The sequence below is a fragment of the Rhamphochromis sp. 'chilingali' genome (assembly GCF_963969265.1).
Source record: "Rhamphochromis sp. 'chilingali' genome assembly, chromosome: 5".
Taxonomy (NCBI): domain Eukaryota; kingdom Metazoa; phylum Chordata; class Actinopteri; order Cichliformes; family Cichlidae; genus Rhamphochromis; species Rhamphochromis sp. 'chilingali'.
Window position 1 is genome coordinate 11991487 of NC_137932.1, and position 18305 is coordinate 12009791.

The 18305-nt window shown below is 43.1% G+C and overlaps 1 protein-coding gene across 7 annotated transcripts in view; it reads right to left on the reverse strand.

Moving 5' to 3' along the window:
* utrn (utrophin) overlaps window positions 1-18305 on the reverse strand; it is a gene marked incomplete at its 3' end in the record, with an annotated part of 195649 nt that overhangs the window by 135620 nt on the left and 41724 nt on the right. For all 7 annotated transcript variants that reach the window (XM_080883910.1, XM_080883912.1, XM_080883909.1 and 4 more), the window contains 21 exons: window positions 15884-16021; window positions 15678-15791; window positions 15359-15514; window positions 14501-14671; window positions 14207-14398; window positions 13351-13485; window positions 11643-11792; window positions 10951-11112; window positions 10568-10699; window positions 10099-10272; window positions 9856-10011; window positions 9570-9740; window positions 8676-8855; window positions 8009-8137; window positions 4411-4581; window positions 4223-4267; window positions 3769-3933; window positions 2958-3095; window positions 2723-2818; window positions 1816-1986; window positions 44-216 (listed from right to left, as the gene is read on the reverse strand). In XM_080883910.1, coding sequence (XP_080740036.1) covers window positions 44-216; window positions 1816-1986; window positions 2723-2818; window positions 2958-3095; window positions 3769-3933; window positions 4223-4267; window positions 4411-4581; window positions 8009-8137; window positions 8676-8855; window positions 9570-9740; window positions 9856-10011; window positions 10099-10272; window positions 10568-10699; window positions 10951-11112; window positions 11643-11792; window positions 13351-13485; window positions 14207-14398; window positions 14501-14671; window positions 15359-15514; window positions 15678-15791; window positions 15884-16021 — 3119 coding nt within the window. The remainder of the gene's footprint in view (window positions 1-43; window positions 217-1815; window positions 1987-2722; window positions 2819-2957; window positions 3096-3768; window positions 3934-4222; window positions 4268-4410; window positions 4582-8008; window positions 8138-8675; window positions 8856-9569; window positions 9741-9855; window positions 10012-10098; window positions 10273-10567; window positions 10700-10950; window positions 11113-11642; window positions 11793-13350; window positions 13486-14206; window positions 14399-14500; window positions 14672-15358; window positions 15515-15677; window positions 15792-15883; window positions 16022-18305) is intronic.

Sequence of the window (18305 nt, forward strand, 5' to 3'; positions counted from 1 at the left end):
ATACACCTTTATCTGTTATATTATAGGAAGCTGGTGCACGCACCCTTTCCTCTGGTTGTACATGCGGTTGAGGCGGTCCCACTCGGCATTGAGCTGTGTCAGGGCGTCTGCCATTTGCGCCACCTCAGCAGGCGAAGCGTCCCAGATGGCGTCAGGCTGGCGCTCGTGGATCCCTGTGACCTGCTCGCTCAGACGCTCCAGATTGTCTTTGATATTCTGTGACATGAAAACGGAATAATAAAAGAAGAGGAAGTTAATGCAGCAGGCAGATTGCAGAACTGCAAATGTGGTCGCTGGTTATCTGACACCAATTAACGTCAACAATTCCACCCCCAGTCTTATGAAGCTTATGGGTTCAGTGGTGATGGGCAGTATACAAGATAATCAGTGAATTACATATTTATTTATTTTTAATAGACAGAACAGCCAGTGTGACTTTTTAAGAAGTCTGAATGAATTCTGTAATTGGTCTGTTAAGTGTACTGATGAGGGGATCAATTAAACTGTAAAGCTTTCTTCAACAGATCAACCATGATGGAACACACCAAACCACCAGAAAACGTACATTTCAAAATAAAACCCTTGATGAACCTCTAATTTAAACTGTTATTAGGGCTGCCACGATTAGTCGACTAGTCACGATTACGTCGACGACTGATTTAATAGTCGACGCGTCGTTTGAGGCTTTGTAAGATCCCAAAAGACGCAGGAATAAGTAGTAGGATTTAAGAGTGTAATAACGGACTGAAACAGAAGATGGCAGCACTGCATGTACAACGATGCCAGCTGCCATTAAACCCCGAAGAAGAAGAAGCTGTGTCCCAGGAATCCATAGCGCCCTGCTCAGTTGTCAACAATGGCGGCAGCTAGTTAGTTTTAATATTACTCTTATTATTCTTTCTGGGTCACAAAATAAACGTTTAACATATTTTCAGGCGAGAATGTAGCTGTGTAAACCTCAAATACCTGCTCAGTTTATCAAGACACCACATATTTTCAAAAGTGCTCCGACGTTTTCGGAGACGTCTGTTACCCACCAGCTCGATAGCTAGCCGGGGGCTAGGCTCACTGGAGCCCGTGAGAGCACCGGACTCCTGGCAAATCATTTTCAAACCCACCGCGGTCTTTCGCTACTCAGGTTAAACATGATATATAAGTCACTTAGACAACTTAAAAATTATATTGTTTGGCTTTTTTGTGTGTGTTTTATTTGTTCCTGAGTAAGTCTGTTTGGCTGAGATTAAAGTTTTTACACAGCTGAATAAACGTCAAGCAGACAGCTGATTATCAGAAGTGTGAGATGCTGGAGAATATACTCCGGTGTCCTGTTATATTTTCGATAGCAAGGAGTTTATTAAACTTTACCGAAACAATCTGCAAACTTCATTAAAATTGAATAAACTGTCATCTTGTCTTTACTTTTAGTTTGCACATACCTTAAACACTTAAAGCTGTAAGCTAATTATAGTTATATAAGAGCAGATGCATGCTGGTGCAATAAGCTGTACGTTGTACCTCCAATGGATGCATGATCTGATTAGTCGACTAATCACAAAAATAATCGGTGACTAGTCGACTATCAAAATAATCATTTGTGGCAGCCCTAGCTGTTATTGGTGCAAAATAAGTTTTACTTGGGGGGGGGGGGTCTTGTGTCTCTTCTATTCTTTAATTTGGTTAAACTTTTTCAAGACTGCTCCACAAAACCAAACCACATTTATAAAAAAAAAAACAAAAAAAACAAAAAAAAAAACAGAACTTTCTCCACGATTTCTACAGTAGAGAGACTCATTTCAAAGGCTGGGTATGGCTCACTCTCAGTGTGTCTTCCTGGCTAGAAAAGTCTTCATAAAGGCCCCCGCTGAGCTCAGAGGAGTTCAGCAGCAACTCGTTGTCAGCCATGGCGAGAAGAACTTTATTGATGTCTAAAAGGTAGTCAGATGGAGTCAGCGAAGGAGCAGTGCTGCGCCCCACTGCAGACATCTCCTACAAGACAGATGAGAAGAATTAAGTGGCACACTAGGTATTTAAAGTACTTATTCGTTGTTACAGCAACCAAATTAAATGAACCACAAAAAGAAAGAGGGTGGATGAATAATAACACTATTTAAGGATAAATGCGTATAATAACCATAAAAGACGAAATACAGTGTAAATTAAATAAAAAATATTGATATTACAAAAGAAAACAGGAAGCTAAGAAGACCTTCGGCTACACTGAGAGCTGATATTATAATAGTACAGATCTAAATGAGAGCAAATCAGAAACAACTACACTTAATGTAACTAGAGGGGCAAAAAAACACTAAAAGATGAGAATCAAACTCTAATACAGAACTCAAATCCACTGAAAAACTACAGCACTCTCTGACAAAGAGGAAAAACAGTGTAAATGTGATGCCAGCTGACACTCCCTGCTTTTAGCCCTCTACTGGATGATCATCAGGTCACAGAGGGGATGCAGCACCCTCTCCATGATGGTTGGCAGTTTAAGCTGAATTATTCTCTTAGAGCTATCCTTCCTATTCACTTTGCTGGTCTCACTGGTTCTGATGCTGCTACCTCAACCGACTTTAAGCAAAGAATGTTAAACTTGACTCGTAAATGAGCTGCAGCATCATGAGGCACACGCATTAAGCCCTCCCTATAGTTTCTCATCAAGGACTGCAAAGTATTTATTCCTCCCCTTTCTTAGATGTGTATGCTTGCATTCGTCTCTCACCTCAGCTGTAAACTCAGCTGTCTCCTCTCTGAAGGTGTGAGAAGACGACGTTTGCACGGAGACTTCGGCTCGCCTGATTTGCAGCACCTTAAGCTCCTGAGACAAGCAGACACAAACACACACTTTCAGTGTACTGCATCGGCGCACAGCAGAAAACACAATATAAGAATATCCCGTGTTTTTCTAGGAGAGGAAAAAGAAAAACTCTACAGAGGACACATGATATGCATCTCACCCTGTGAGCAGAGTATTGACTTTGCAGCCGGAGCAACAGAAGTCTCAGCTCCTCCCTCTGGCCCTCATCTGAAGTTTGCTGCAGCAGTTCTTCTCCTCTTCTCAGCAAGTCCTCCACACTGGCTTTTTCCTCATCCATCTGGTACAGAGAGACACAGGGTAAAAGGGCAAACTGAGCATTCAAGAGTTCAAAAGTTATGCGAATAGTTATTCCCCCCCCCCAACAGTCCTCGATGGATCTTAAATCAAGCATCTTCTATTCAATAAACATGAAGAAAACATTTATACCACCATCTGACATAAACTCTGCCTCTTTAGAAGCCTGAGCAACATGTTGCCTGTTTAGCTAAGTATACACCACTCAGGAAATACTGTTTAAAACACAGCAAGAACTCCCTGACTGGCACAGTGACCTTGCTTGTGATTGGTCTTTTTTCATCAGTCAGTTTGTTTAACATCATAAACTGTGATAAGTCAGACTGAATTCCAGGACTATTAAGCCAATCAAACCTCATCTTATCAAGTGAGAGCTTTACATTACACAATCTGCAACCTGGCATATTCAGAACATTTCACTGAAATTTCAGAATAACCTGGGTGAGTACTCTGTGAGCTCCAATTCCTCCTGAGAACTGATAGACATGGTAAACCTTTGACCAGGCAATAGACGGAGTCTTCTTTCCTCTGTACAGTAGTTGAAGCTACTTTTCTATTACCATTACTATCACAATCAGTACTGCTACTTTTAAATAAATGGACCTTATTTAATAATATTAAAAGAAAAAGTCTAACTGAAAGGTAATTCTCTGTACCTTATCATCATCCAAGGTGTTTACTGGGTCATGCTGATGCTGCTGCAGAGCCTTCAGTGTGTCCTGGAGCTCTGCCTGAAGGTCCTTCACTTCACCTGGGACTGCAGCCTGGTCAGGGAGACTCTGACTCCGACTTTCAACTTGCATCTCCTGACTGTGAATGACCTGATTAGAAGAAAATGGGGAAAAAAAACAAACAACAAACCTCAGGCAACACAGTCAGAGCTGCTCACGTCAATCTAATTATCTGACCACTTTCTTAAAGAGAGTTCAGCTGTGCTGCAATTCATAGAGACACACGGAATAGGGCCGTGTTTTTGTCTTAAAACACTTGGCAGCAGCATTTGTAACTTACATAAAATTAATTATAAGCCTATTGCCTGTGATATTATATCTCCTGGTAAGATATGGTGTGTTTCACCCTTGCATTTAATACCAAGGATAGATTCTTTACCTGCTGGTTCACCTCAGCAGTGCCTGACTCCAGACTCGTCAGCATCTGTGTTGCCAAAAAGAAAAGAAACAGACTGGCTGAACAGACTGCATCTATTTGACAGTGTAACCTTCTGTGGATATAGTGAGATTTAATTCCACACTGCATCAAGGCAGTAATTAATCTCTCTTTTGTTCTGTTTTTAATACCTTGGCTGTTTTTATGTGCTGGGAGACTTTGTCAAAGTTGCAGTTAAGCTCAGCCAGTTTGGGCTCCACCACATCTCGACATGCGGGCCCCCTGCTGGTCATCAGGATGACAGCTTGATCTCTGACGTTGTCCACGCGCAGACCGATATCCTCCAGCTCCTCCAGCATGCTCTAAGGACAGACCGCAGAGTAGCTGGTCATTGAATTATCAGTTGATGCCATCAGTCATCCTCCCTCAGACCGGCTGGCAGTGTAGCCTTGGGTCAGATTAAAGAGCTCGGGACATCATGTACTGATCAAGGTTAGGAGGCCTTAAGCTCAGCTGATATGTAGTGGGGACCTTCACTCTTCTTGGCAAAAGGAGAGTTAAGAAATTAATGCAGCTGTATGACGCCATCCTAGCATTTATAGACACAACAGACACAATAAAGGATTCTTCAGTTGGCCTCTAAACAAACACAGATTAAAGATGGTGCTTTCATTCACTTTATCTGCTTTAGATAAACGCGTTTCGAGGTCTCTGCTGCCGTTTTGCTGCTCTTATTTCACTGTGCATATCTCTTTGTGCAACAGGCACTCGTAAAATGGAGACGGACAGATGAGAGATGATAATCATTTTCTAAAGCCTTAAAAGTATTTTACAACGCTACCTACAGATGAATAGACACTGCAAATACTAAAGAAATTGCTGATTTTAGGAGGCAACAATCCACCCACTTTCATTAATTGAGAACTGCAGTGTGCAACCTTATATATGTACCTTGGGGTTGTAGCTCACTACAGACTGAAATGAGAGTCCTGGACTGAGTGTCTGAGCACAGAGGCACAACAAAGAAAACACTTTTTTCCTTGACTGCAGACAAAATGTTCCTGTGCTCTTATTGAAATTGTTCTGAGTTTTTGGATCATTTGTTGGTTTGGAAACACTTCTGAGACCCAGGGAAAGTGTTAGAAAGATAGCAACACCAGACAGCAAACTGCTGGCGAGTACAGAAGCGAATTAGGAGCGAGGCAAATGCTATTGCAAGTGATGAGAGGCATCCTGTTACGTTCACTGAGCTTTTGGCCTTTTTCTGAAAGAAAGATGCTCTGTCGCTCCCTTTCAGTTCCAGCTCTCCCACACCTGACTGCAAAAGCTGAACATCATTCAAGTTTTGTGTGGAACTTCATTTGCAGCTCCTGCAGCTCCAATTTTGGCCACTCGGCTCAGAAGTGTGTGGCCACCGGTTTGTTTAGTGATATTGGAAGAAAAAGTGGCAATCTTGAGGGATCCAATTGATCTGCTATTTTGATGAAGTGTTGTATTTGTTAATGGAACCTTTGTAGGGGTCCTCTGCCGATATTTTGGCCTTGGAGACCCCGGCATGAACCTTTTTATTTTGAATGGTGTAGCCCAGGGGTCGGCAACCTTTCTGATGATGAGTGCCATCGAAAATTTCCACAGAAGTCAATGTGCCATACCAACCATTGCAATAGCAATAAATGTAATAACGCTCTATATCAACAGTTACACACTACAGTGGGGCAAAAAAGTATTTAGTCAGCCACCGATTGTGCAAGTTCCCCCACCTAAAATGATGACAGAGGTCAGTAATTTGCACCAGAGGTACACTTCAACTGTGAGAGACAGAATGTGAAAAAAAAAATCCATGAATCCACATGGTAGGATTTGTAAAGAATTTATTCGTAAATCAGGGTGGAAAATAAGTATTTGGTCAATAACAAAAATACAACTCAATACTTTGTAACATAACCTTTGTTGGCAATAACAGAGGTCAAACGTTTACTATAGGTCTTTACCAGGTTTGCACACACAGTAGCTGGTATTTTGGCCCATTCCTCCATGCAGATCTTCTCGAGAGCAGTGATGTTTTGGGGCTGTCGCCGAGCAACACGGACTTTCAACTCCTGCCACAGATTTTCTATGGGGTTGAGGTCTGGAGACTGGCTAGGCCACTCCAGGACTTTCAAATGCTTCTTACGGAGCCACTCCTTTGTTGCCCGGGCGGTGTGTTTTGGATCATTGTCATGTTGGAAGACCCAGCCTCGTTTCATCTTCAAAGTTCTCACTGATGGAAGGAGGTTTTGGCTCAAAATCTCACGATACATGGCCCCATTCATTCTGTCCTTAACACGGATCAGTCGTCCTGTCCCCTTGGCAGAAAAACAGCCCCATAGCATGATGTTTCCACCCCCATGCTTCACAGTAGGTATGGTGTTCTTGGGATGCAACTCAGTATTCTTCTTCCTCCAAACACGACGAGTTGAGTTTATACCAAAAAGTTCTACTTTGGTTTCATCTGACCACATGACATTCTCCCAATCCTCTGCTGTATCATCCATGTGCTCTCTGGCAAACTTCAGACGGGCCTGGACATGCACTGGCTTCAGCAGCGGAACACGTCTGGCACTGCGGGATTTGATTCCCTGCCGTTGTAGTGTGTTACTGATGGTGACCTTTGTTACTTTGGTCCCAGCTCTCTGCAGGTCATTCACCAGGTCCCCCCGTGTGGTTCTGGGATCTTTGCTCACCGTTCTCATGATCATTTTGACCCCACGGGATGAGATCTTGCGTGGAGCCCCAGATCGAGGGAGATTATCAGTGGTCTTGTATGTCTTCCATTTTCTGATGATTGCTCCCACAGTTGATTTTTTTCACACCAAGCTGCTTGCCTATTGTAGATTCACTCTTCCCAGTCTGGTGCAGGTCTACAATACTTTTCCTGGTGTCCTTCGAAAGCTCTTTGGTCTTGGCCATGGCGGAGTTTGGAGTCTGACTGTTTGAGGCTGTGGACAGGTGTCTTTTATACAGATGATGAGTTCAAACAGGTGCCATTCATACAGGTAACGAGTGGGGGACAGAAAAGCTTCTTACAGAAGACGTTACAGGTCTGTGAGAGCCAGAGATTTTCCTTGTTTGAGGTGACCAAATACTTATTTTCCACCCTAATTTACGAATAAATTCTTTACAAATCCTACCATGTGGATTCATGGATTTTTTTTTCACATTCTGTCTCTCACAGTTGAAGTGTACCTCTGGTGCAAATTACTGACCTCTGTCATCATTTTAAGTGGGGGAACTTGCACAATCGGTGGCTGACTAAATACTTTTTTGCCCCACTGTATATAGAACAACTTTATAGAACTATATTTGTTCGCACATGTTGGCATAGTACAGTATTGTATTTGTGTGTATTTCCATGGTGCTGATGCTGCGCTAAGCAGACGGCTCCTGAAGCATTTGAAGTGTTGGAATGCGGAAATTTCAACATCGCTTGAAAAAACTGCCAGCAAGCAATGTCCCTCTCACCGGTAGGCCAAGTGATTTTTAGTCAATTACAAGTTGAATCTGGTAATTGGGGTTGTTAGCAAAGATACCATCATTAAGAAGCAGCACAACTAATGTGTCTATGTGAGCTAATTTGCAATGTGCATCAGTGGCCCAGCCATTTATTTTTAATGCACCTTCTCAGAATCTTATTCACTGGGAGCTTTCTAAAAAAACTCAGGTTTTAGAATCACTCAGGCAGAATCTACACATTAGCTTCACGCTCTACTGTTGCTTTACCAGTCACACTAATAACCTGCGCTGCCTTACCTTTATTACTTTTTCTCTTTCTGCTGGAGCCAGCCGTTCAGCCTCATCCAGGTGGATCTGGGTCTGGTAGAGCCAGGTACTGATGTGAGCCAAGTTTTCATCCAAAATTTCCACCTCATTCTGGTGACTCTAGACAACCCAAAAATGGATATTTAGGCAATTAAAAGTTCTACATATTCACCATTTTGTACTTTATCATAGACTTGCTGCAGTGCACTAAAGAGGTGATTTGAAGTCTTTTTTTTGGTTTTGACATTTATTTATTTCCTGCAATCAGGTGAGTAAAAGAGCACAAAAAGAGCATGTTTCATGTGAGTTGTGAATCCTTAATAAATATAATCTTGTAATGCACTTTGCACTGAGCAGAATATGCAACTTTTAAATACATTTCTTAGAATTTCTAAACTCACCATGTCCAACTAAATAATCCTGTACTACTGATATGCATTATAAAGTATGCATATGCAGTAATAGCTGACATGGGTAATTGCCTTTACCTTAAATATATCTACTCAAGAGTAGCCTTTATGCATTTGCAAATTATGCAAAGAAATGAAATGAAATTTAAGCAGCTGGAAGGCTCGACTTCATTAAGAAACCAAAATATGACATCTTGTGACCAATACGGCCTTTTATTAGTCTTTCTATATGCAGTATTTGCACTCACAAGAACAGTGCTAAGCCAGTCCTCAGTCAAAGTGTGAACACGTTCCCAGGCTTCATTAAGACCACAGAGTTTGTCCTCCAGCTGAGCGTCACTTCCCTCCACCAGAGTCTGCAAACCAGCGCTGATCTCCGTCAGGCCAGATAGCTCCGCCTTCCGACGCTCCGACTCCTTCAGCAGACCCTGGTTAAGCACATCCAGTTCAAAATATTCAACAAGATCATGTTATGACCACCATGTTTCAATAATTCAGCGCCACCTCAGCTACCTGTCTTAATATTATCACACAGGCACATGTACACACTGACACACTGCTATATAAAAGAAAAAATAATGCTGATGTTACTAAAACAACAGCCTGCCTTCACCAAGATATGAAGAACATTTTCAGATATTTCACTGCATAAATGTTTCAAAACAAGCACAGCTGAAAAACAACAAAAACACTTTCTACACCCTACTGGACTAAAGCACTTTTAATGACTTTATGTAAACTAGTGAACTATTATTAATTCATAGCATTTCAGTTTTAATGTCGTTTCTGGGTATTTTTGGATAAACAGGGTCATTTTTTTTCCTGGTTCTGTGTATGTAATCATAAATCTTTCAGTCCTTTTTACCAAAGTGGGATCAGAGAAGAGCTCATCAATTATATACGAAGCCACACATAATTCACACCGCTCATAATGTTGATTACCATATTAGAAAGAGAATCAGATTCATGTGTTTAGGGGCAAGAAACTGTCCCTCTGTGCCATCTACTGGCAAGAAACAGACTGACCGCTATTGTTTTGAAAGGTTTTGTTTTCACTAAAACTTTCACAGCACACTTTTTTCTTAATAAATGTCTGTTTAAAAAACAAAAAAAGCTTTCCACATACTGATACAGCTACTCACATTAGCCCATGCAATCTCAGCGTCGATGTCAGCTGGCATGTCTCCGCAGCCATTTTTCTGCTGGAGCTCGGCCTCGTTTGTGTTCAGCCAGTCCTGCAGGACAGCACTTTCCTTCTGGAACTTTTGGGATAGAGACAAAGCTTTTTCCAGGTCCTGTTTGCCCTCTGTTACCTGTAAGGACAATTAATACAATGGCATCTTTAAAAAGGGCTCAGAGCTATGACAGAAGTACTCAATGTTAAAAGCTAGATTTTGTGGAAGTGTTAATTCGCCCAGAATGAGGTACCTGCGCCCCGAGTTCATTGTAGAGCAATTTAAGAGCAGTAAGCTGCTCGTCCATGGCCTTGGGGTTCTCTGTCTGCTGTTTCTGCACAATCTGGCGGCCTGTTTTTATCACCGTCTCCACCTCCAGCTTCACCTCACTCAGCAACTTGTACAATTTCTATCCAAGAAAAAGACATGAAATAAGTAGCTGTGTGGATTGACTGGAGAGAGAGAAAGAAAAGAGAAGAAAAGGTCGGTTTCTTACCAGACAACCAGCAAGATGAGACTGAATTTTTTCCGGTTCCACATCTTTAACATCCAGGATGTGAAGCTCAGCTTTAGCACCATCCAGGACCCTCTTACAGTCCAGCATGCGCTGCTCAAAGTTAGCAGGCTTCTGGAAAAGCTGATATTTTGTGGAGATCTCCCTCAGTTTCCTCTGCGGAGAGCAATTCAGAAGGCAAACAAAGTCAAAGATCGCCGAAAAAATAGCCAATGTTTACCCAGCAAAATGTTAAAGAAAGTATGAAACTTTGAATGAAATTTAAATGCATCTTCAGGATTACAGAAACCTTTATACAAGTAAAAATGGAAGAGAAGAAATCTACTATGTCTTATTGGTAATATTAGCCCAACACATAGTAAAGAAAATGTATGTAAAAGGTATTAAAGCTATATGATAAGTGGTGGTGGCATGACAACTCCTAACATTGTCCAGCAGGGGTCAGTGTTACCTGTAGGTGATCCAGCATTGTCCCACCACGGCCAGCTTTGCCATCAGCGGTGTTAGGAGGCAAGTTGGCCACATTTCTTCTCTTCATCTCTTCCACTGTCACCTCGTGAGCTGCGATCTCTGCTCCAATAGTCTAACGAAAAATTCAAAACAACCCTTATACACCGAGGGTTTTTTTTTAATGCACATGGAACATTCAAGTATGCATTATTATGGTGGTTTTATGTTTAAGACGACAATTTGAAGTTCAAGCATATTTCATTGCATATGCAGTTTATTAGTGTTAGATGAAGGGCCTTTACGCTCCGAGGCTTCTCTGAGTGTCAGATCTCATTAGGTGAGTCTTACCAACACAGAAGTGTTTTATGTTCACGTGCGCTGTACCTGTGCTTCCTGTGGAAGCTGGAAGGCGTCTATGCGATCAGTGAGGTAGGAGGTGAGCGTGTGGTCCAGCTGGCTCAGAGACTCCTGCAGCGCTTGGAGCACCTGTTCGTTTTCTCTCAGTGTCTGCAGCTGCTGCTCGAGGCTGATCTGCCGGTTCACTGCCTGGACGAGGACACAGACACCGAGACACACATTTGAATCTGTTATAATCACAGATTTTAGTGTAGACAGATATTATATTTATTCTTATCATGCATGTGCAATTGGCTAAGAAAAAGACTGAAAATAATAGCTAATATACACAGTGTTACACTCGCTGTAAGCCTCTTAATTATTTCTACTTTTAGCTGCACTCAATTACATTTGACAATACATTGAGGCATATTTCTCCATGTAGCATAGCTGATACAGTAAAGGAGCACTCCATAAATACTGTATGAAATGTCAATGCATGAACTCTGTACAGATATGGACATGTTCTAGTTTGCAATAGACAGAATCAGATATAAATTCCCCAAAAAGAATAAGCACAGATTCTCCGTAGAAAAAGGAACTGAGATGTAATTTGCAACATTCCTGTTTATGCAGGAACAAATGTAGAACATGCGCGCGCGCGCACACACACACACACACACACACACACACACACACACACACACACACACACACACAGACAGAGACAAGGTCCTGACCTGGTGGTTCAGTTGCTCGTAGCGGGAATTAAAGGCCTCTAGTTTTTCACTAATGAGCTCATCAAGTATGCCCCCGTCTATCAGCGTCTGACCCAGCTCTCTGATTTGTGTCCGGTTGTCCCCAGGGTGGCGGAGCACACCCTCCAAAGACTGGTGGTGACAAAAGAGATGGAGAGAAACATAAATACATTCGCAAAGAATCAGGAAAAAAATGAATAAATAAGAATGAAGCAAAAAGGGGAGGAAAGCAAATCCTTTGAGGATGCTGAAACAATGATGAAGCTTTACAGTTCCAAAAATTTGCAACAGAAACTTGCAAAGCATGAATGAATTAAAAAGAAAAAGAAGAGCAGAGCTAACCTTGTAACCAAACGATCAAAAAGCGCAAAACATCAGGGTGAAAAATGAATTCCGGTACATAAGCGTATGTGTGAATGAAAGAGAGAGAAACAAAAAAACAACAAAAAAACAAAAAAAGCTGAGCAAACAGATGCAGTCCAGATGCAGAATTTCGCTGGGCTGGGTGTGTCAGACAGCGGCAAACCAAAACAAAGATGATAACTGAATGAGAAATGAGAGACGAGTGAGAGAGTGAGCTTGAATAGTGACGGCACCGGTTTGGACCCAACAGTCACTGTTTATGTGGGGTCATTAAATTTGCTTTTCCTTCCCCGGAGGTAACAGACACAGAGAAAGACAGCCCCCACCAGAGGGGTGGGTCTGATTAGGAAACCGAGAGGCCAGGAACGAGTGCCGGGTGATGAAACAGGATTTAAAAGAGTGAAGAGGAAGAGAGAAAGAGAAGGACTTGTTGGAGGAGAAAAGAAAAGTCAAAAAAATATAAGGACACAGACTAGAGCGGGGAAACATTGTCTTCAAGGGTCTTCAACTTCCTTCATCACTATGCAATGTTACAGAAGCAGCACTGTGATTAAATTGACTCTGACAGTCGTGCCGCAGGCGGTCTACAGATATAGCAGCAGATCAAGGCAAAGCAGAAGAAATTTGGAAGACAAATCAAAGACAAATGAGGTTATTAACATCCAGTTCAACGTGTAATGGAAGAATTAGTTTGTTAAATGTTGCCACTTCATGCATACAGAACCAGAAGTGATCAGAACTTTACATACAGTCATCACAGGCATAATTGTCATGGTAATTTGAGGCTTTTAAATGATTTATTTGAACTGTTCTTTTTCCGAGGTGGAATGATTGTACAGCTTACATCTTTAATGATGTTAAAAACAAGTATCCAAAGCACAAGTTTGAATATAGTTTAGACCACAACTCTGTTTATTTGTGAGGTTATGGTGTTGTATCGCAGATTAAAAGATAAAAGATAAAATCCATTCAAAGATTCATGTCTTCTCTGTTTATATATTAAAGATGTAACTAATTATATCAGATTTCTTACACACTTGCTCCTGACACATGCCTTCAGCTGTCGAAAATGCTTGTGTGTACTTTAAAACTGTTTCCACATTTGCTTTTGACATCAACATGTTTCCTAAAATTATGTAGTTGGATGTATAATATTAAGATTTCCCACTTTGAGACGAAGAATGGTGCATTGTTCTCATTTTATGTCAACCGCCCCTTAGATGATGAGGATATTAGGACAGGCTTGCCGGTTTAAAAGAAAAATGAGACAGAAGTTGGAATGTGGCACTGAATTACATTGAATTTGATTACAGGTGTGCGTTTTTACCTCCAAGGCTTCATTAACGGCCTCGGTGCTCTCTGGCAGGTTTTCAGTAGCTTGGAGCTTCTCCTCCAGAGTGTTGAGCCAGCTCTGCTCCATGTCCAGGTATTGAAGCAGCTCCAGCCAACAAGACCAAACCTCCTACAGAGCACAGAGCAACACAAAAACTATTAAAAGGGAAATTCTTTATGTTACTATGAGGTGACCACACTCATGAGCATGCCCCTGTTCAGGCGCTTAAAGAACAATATAAAACATTTTAATGCTTATTTTCTTCTTTATAGCAAGACTAAACAGCCAAATTCTACGGACAAAGAGGAGGTTGTGACAAACAGGCTGCAGGCAAAAAGCAGACACAAGCATAAACACAGCTTTCTGACATGCCTGACCTTTACTCTGCAGTGTTTAATCAAAAAAGGAGCCCTTAAGTAGGACTTTACACTTACAGATTAGCTCTGAAAACAAGAATCACCATTTTCCCTTCAAGCTTCTTTTGGTCTTTGCACGAAAATTAACAAACGAGGGCCCAAGAAATGACACATTGCATAACCCGACATGTCATTCCTCTACTGAACTACGGGACTTCTGAGCTGATCGACAAAATCGTGCCACTCAAGCAGAAAACCATGAATTAACTTCATGTTAATGTGTCATAGCAGCTTTCACTTAAGCTTCAAGGTAATTTAAATGCAACACAATAGGGGGAAATGCCACTTTTTATAATTTACTTAGTTAAGTACAGGTTTCAAGCAATAAAAGCTCATAATAATGAGATTAATCAATATATTATGTGAGTAGAGCTCATTTATTACATTTTTATTCACCACCAACATATATTACATTAATAAATTGATTACATTACCTCCAGGGTGTGACACTTGCTGTTGAGGCGGTCACAGAGCTTGTGGTAGTTGGCTAGTACCCCCTCTAGCTCTGAGGTCAGTTCTTGCCTGCTGCCTCCACCTGTGGGTGATGTTCGGGACACCAGCAAGTTGATGCTGTCTTTCAGGATCTTCACTTTCACCTCTTTCTGTACAACATCCTCTTTAGCCCGCTGCGAGAGCCGAGGCCACCCAAGATGAGAGAGAGCAAGAGTTAGATTCAAACACAAAGAATTACTCAACACCGCTTTCTTTGACCGCCCTTCCAGTCCAACCTTCATCTCTTCCAGCGATGCCTCCAGCTCCTCTGGACTTTTGTATTCAAAATCCCTCATGAGAAACTCCTCGTCAACTTGGGCCATCCACTCCTGCATCTCTGCCAGGTCTTTCCTCAAATTCACATGCTTCTCCTGACTCTCTGCCACGCGCTCCTGATGGCTCAGCAACTGGAAGGAAAATGCATTTCATCAGGTTTGTAACGAGCTGGCATCACATTTTTAGAATTTTAGAAATTCTAATATTGCTTTGAAAATCGCATTTTAATTGATCTTTTAATGGTTTACATTCATGATTAAGCAATTATGCAATGATATATACAGTACAGCATATTAGTGAAATGAAGTGGACTTCATCTTCCTGTTACTTATGATGTACAAAACAAAAGGTACAGGACACAGGTGAGACCACATGTTATGAAACCTTAACATTAAAACATTAAGGTTAGTTGTGCATGCATAATTTGTTATTGTAATTTATAATGTAAAATTAGTGTTTTAACTTATTTAGCCTCTGTGTACTACTGATATGTGATTGTAACTTTATTATACAAATAGTTTGTGTGAAGACTGCAAACAAAATGCCCAAAACTAACAGTTAGCTGTGTTCAAGGTAATGATGCACTTTCCATGTCTCTGTTATCAGACAGGTTCCTACATGACTGTGAGAAACAAGCTCCTTACAGCTGAGCAGAGTTTGTATCCACACAAAGAGCATAAAGGAGCTGTTATTCTTCTGTTCTGTGCTGCTATGAAGACTGTTCGTGCTGTGCTGCTGGTTTGGTTTCAGCGTTCAGTTTATTTTTCCATGACATAAATCAGCCACTAAATAAATTATAAGCAATAAAACAAACTCACCTGTTTGCTGAGAGAAGTCCACCGAGCCTGGCACTCATCCAATTTGTCCTGCCCCCACCTGGCCAGTCCTGGTAGTGCAGCTGCCTGTACCGAATTCACATTCTCGCCCATATGCTTCAGTGAACCTTCCACCTGCTCCATCTCATTCACATGCTCCTGTTTATAGGAACATGAAAGGAAATCTTTTAAAAAATAAAAAGTTCATTCAAGCCAAGCCCCCCACAAAAAACCCTACTTCAGCATATTGTTCAAGTTGATTTCTGAGCAGTTTGTGCGTCATTACCACCAGTGTTTGTTTTTTGTTGCATTTTTCTCTCACCTTGCACTGATTCAGTTCTTCCCTTAGACTCTCTGTGTCACCCATCCCTGTGGCATCCCGAGACAACAGCTCCTGAACTGCATCTAGCCAACGTTCCACTTGCTCCAAACGAACCTGAATGCAGCACAAGAGCAAAACCACAGTGTAAACTACAGCCATAATTTAAGCAGAAACAGACTCTTTATTCTCCCTGACAGCTGCTCTACCTGATTGTCCTTCATGCTACCCAGAATGCACTGCAAAGTGCCAAGCTCCTCACGGGCCCGGGAGGACAGCTGACTCCATTTTTGTAGTTCTGCAGGGTCAGAGGCTTGCTGTGTTTGCTCAATATCCAGACACAGGACCTGACGTGAACACAAGTACAGAATTGAAATGACATTTCTGAGAAACAATCAATCAATCTTGGAATTCTTGGAAAACAAATTTGACCGCCTGGAGTGGAAAACATCTTTTAAACATTTTTGCATTTGTAAAAGAAACATTTAAAAAACAACAAAAAAAAACAACAACAACTTGAGATTATTCCAGAGTTTAACAAAAAACAAAAAGTTGAGTCTGACAGGAATTTAAAGACCGATATGATATTTGGCGATTTAAAAATCCAGTATATCAGCAAACATTTGTTCTTCTTTCAGGGTCACACAACGGAAAAATTTCCCTAAAAAAAATATTATCTGTATCTTTACTCAGATACAATTGCAGGCATAACAATGCAGTTTAAAAGTAACCTTGTTTTATTAGGTCATGGATTACTTGTTTACACTCTGCCCGACTCTGCAGGGATCATCTGGTTGTTGTGTTTGAGGCTCCAAACGCATATTGCCAACAGGGAAGTGGCAGCATCAATAAGATGGTTGAAGCGTGTTTCTGGTGTCTTTTCTTTAATTTAAAATTACCTGGCTCTTATAATGCAGTATGTCTGCAAATAACTAACACCGTACATCATATTGCGGTAAGTTATAAAGTCATTAGATATTGATCATATATTATACACCCTGCAAAATGTAGCTTCTTGAAAACAAATATAGGGGTTGTGGGCGGGTGGGTGCATGGGGGCCCATCCCTGGCGCAGGGTGCCGCCGGTGCGTCGAGCCGCCTGGGGGGCTCTTCAACTGGTGGGGGAGATTGTAACACCTTGCAGGAGCTTTCCTCTCCTCAGGAACTCTCTCTGCAGGAGGGGGAGATACAGGAGAGGTGGAGAAAGATCTCAGCCTGGGCGTCTATTGTCTCATGTAGTCTGGAAGATGAATGGATGGTGGGGTGGGTGCAGTTTTCTCTGTGGTGGGGTTGGGTGGACTGTCCCGGGCTCTGTGGGGCCGGGGGGCGCTGCTGCGCTGGGCCCCGGTCTGGATGGGCCTGGGCCCCCTTCCCCTGGCGGGTCGCGGAGTATGGGAGTGCCTACTGGGGTCAGCGGGGGAGCTGGCCCCAGGGAGGGGTCACCTGCCCCTCCCTTCCTTCCCTCCCCATCTCCAGCTGCCTCCCTCTTCCCGCTCCACCACAACCACCCACACATGCAGGGCCTTGGAGTAGGGGTATGTCACCAGGGTGCAGAGGAGGCTACCCCCCCCCCCCCCCCCCCCCGTCCCCTTCTGGCTGCCTCTGCCTCAATTTTATCCCACAACTTAGACATTCACATTACTCACACTCTCATTACACATACATATAGGATCTTGGGGGTGGGCACGATACACGGAGTCCAAATTACCATCAGGGTGTACACCCCACCCCTGGCGTCGTTGCCCACCCCTCAATACACGTAGACATTGAGGGCTAGCAGGAGGGACTATGCGCTTACCTGCTGCTCCTTGGCAGGTAGCTCCATGCCCTCCTGGGTTTTAATTGCACCTTAAAACACACATGCATCAACACTACAATGAGCGGGTGGAGGGAGGTTTGGAGTCTTCTCTCACCCCCGTTCTCTGCGGCTTGCTGGAGCGGGGGGGCTAGGAGGAGTTGGCCGTCCGACTGCGGTCTGGAGTGTGGGGCCTCCCTGCTGCTGCGGAGTCGGGGCGGTCTGCCTCTCCCCACCGCAGGGAAAAGGGTAACACCACCTGGGTCTGGGTGCAGTTCCCCCCCTCCAGGGGCAAGGGTACCTAGACCCGGTTCGTAGAGTACGCTTGGGGTGTGTGATCGTGTGTACAGCGTCTCTTTATGTCTGTCTCCACGTTGGTTGAGTGTGGAGTAAGTGCATATGAAAGCATGAGGGTGGGAATGGATGTTTGTATCTGTGTGTGCCTGTATGTCTGTGTCTATATGTCAGGTTGGGTATCAGACGCCACCTCTCTGGGGACATCTCAGGCCCTCCAAGGTTTGGAGGCCTATCTCCCCCCACCACCACTTCCCCTGCCAGTGGCGCACTCCCTCAGGTATCGATGCGTTGGTGGTTCTTTGTGTCTGGGGGTGGGCGTCCGGGTACACACCGGCTCACTCCTTGGCGGCCGCTTATCGGGGCCTGGAGCCTGGGGCTCATTCGGGCCACTTCGGAGGTGGGGTGCCCCCGGCCTCTCGGCCTGGGGCTCGGTCACTCAGGCACAGCTGGCTGCCGGCGGAGCTCACGGGCGCGTCACTGCAACTCCCCCTGGCTTCTGCTCCGCGGCTGCTGAGTGAGCCCTCATCTGAGACTCTCCT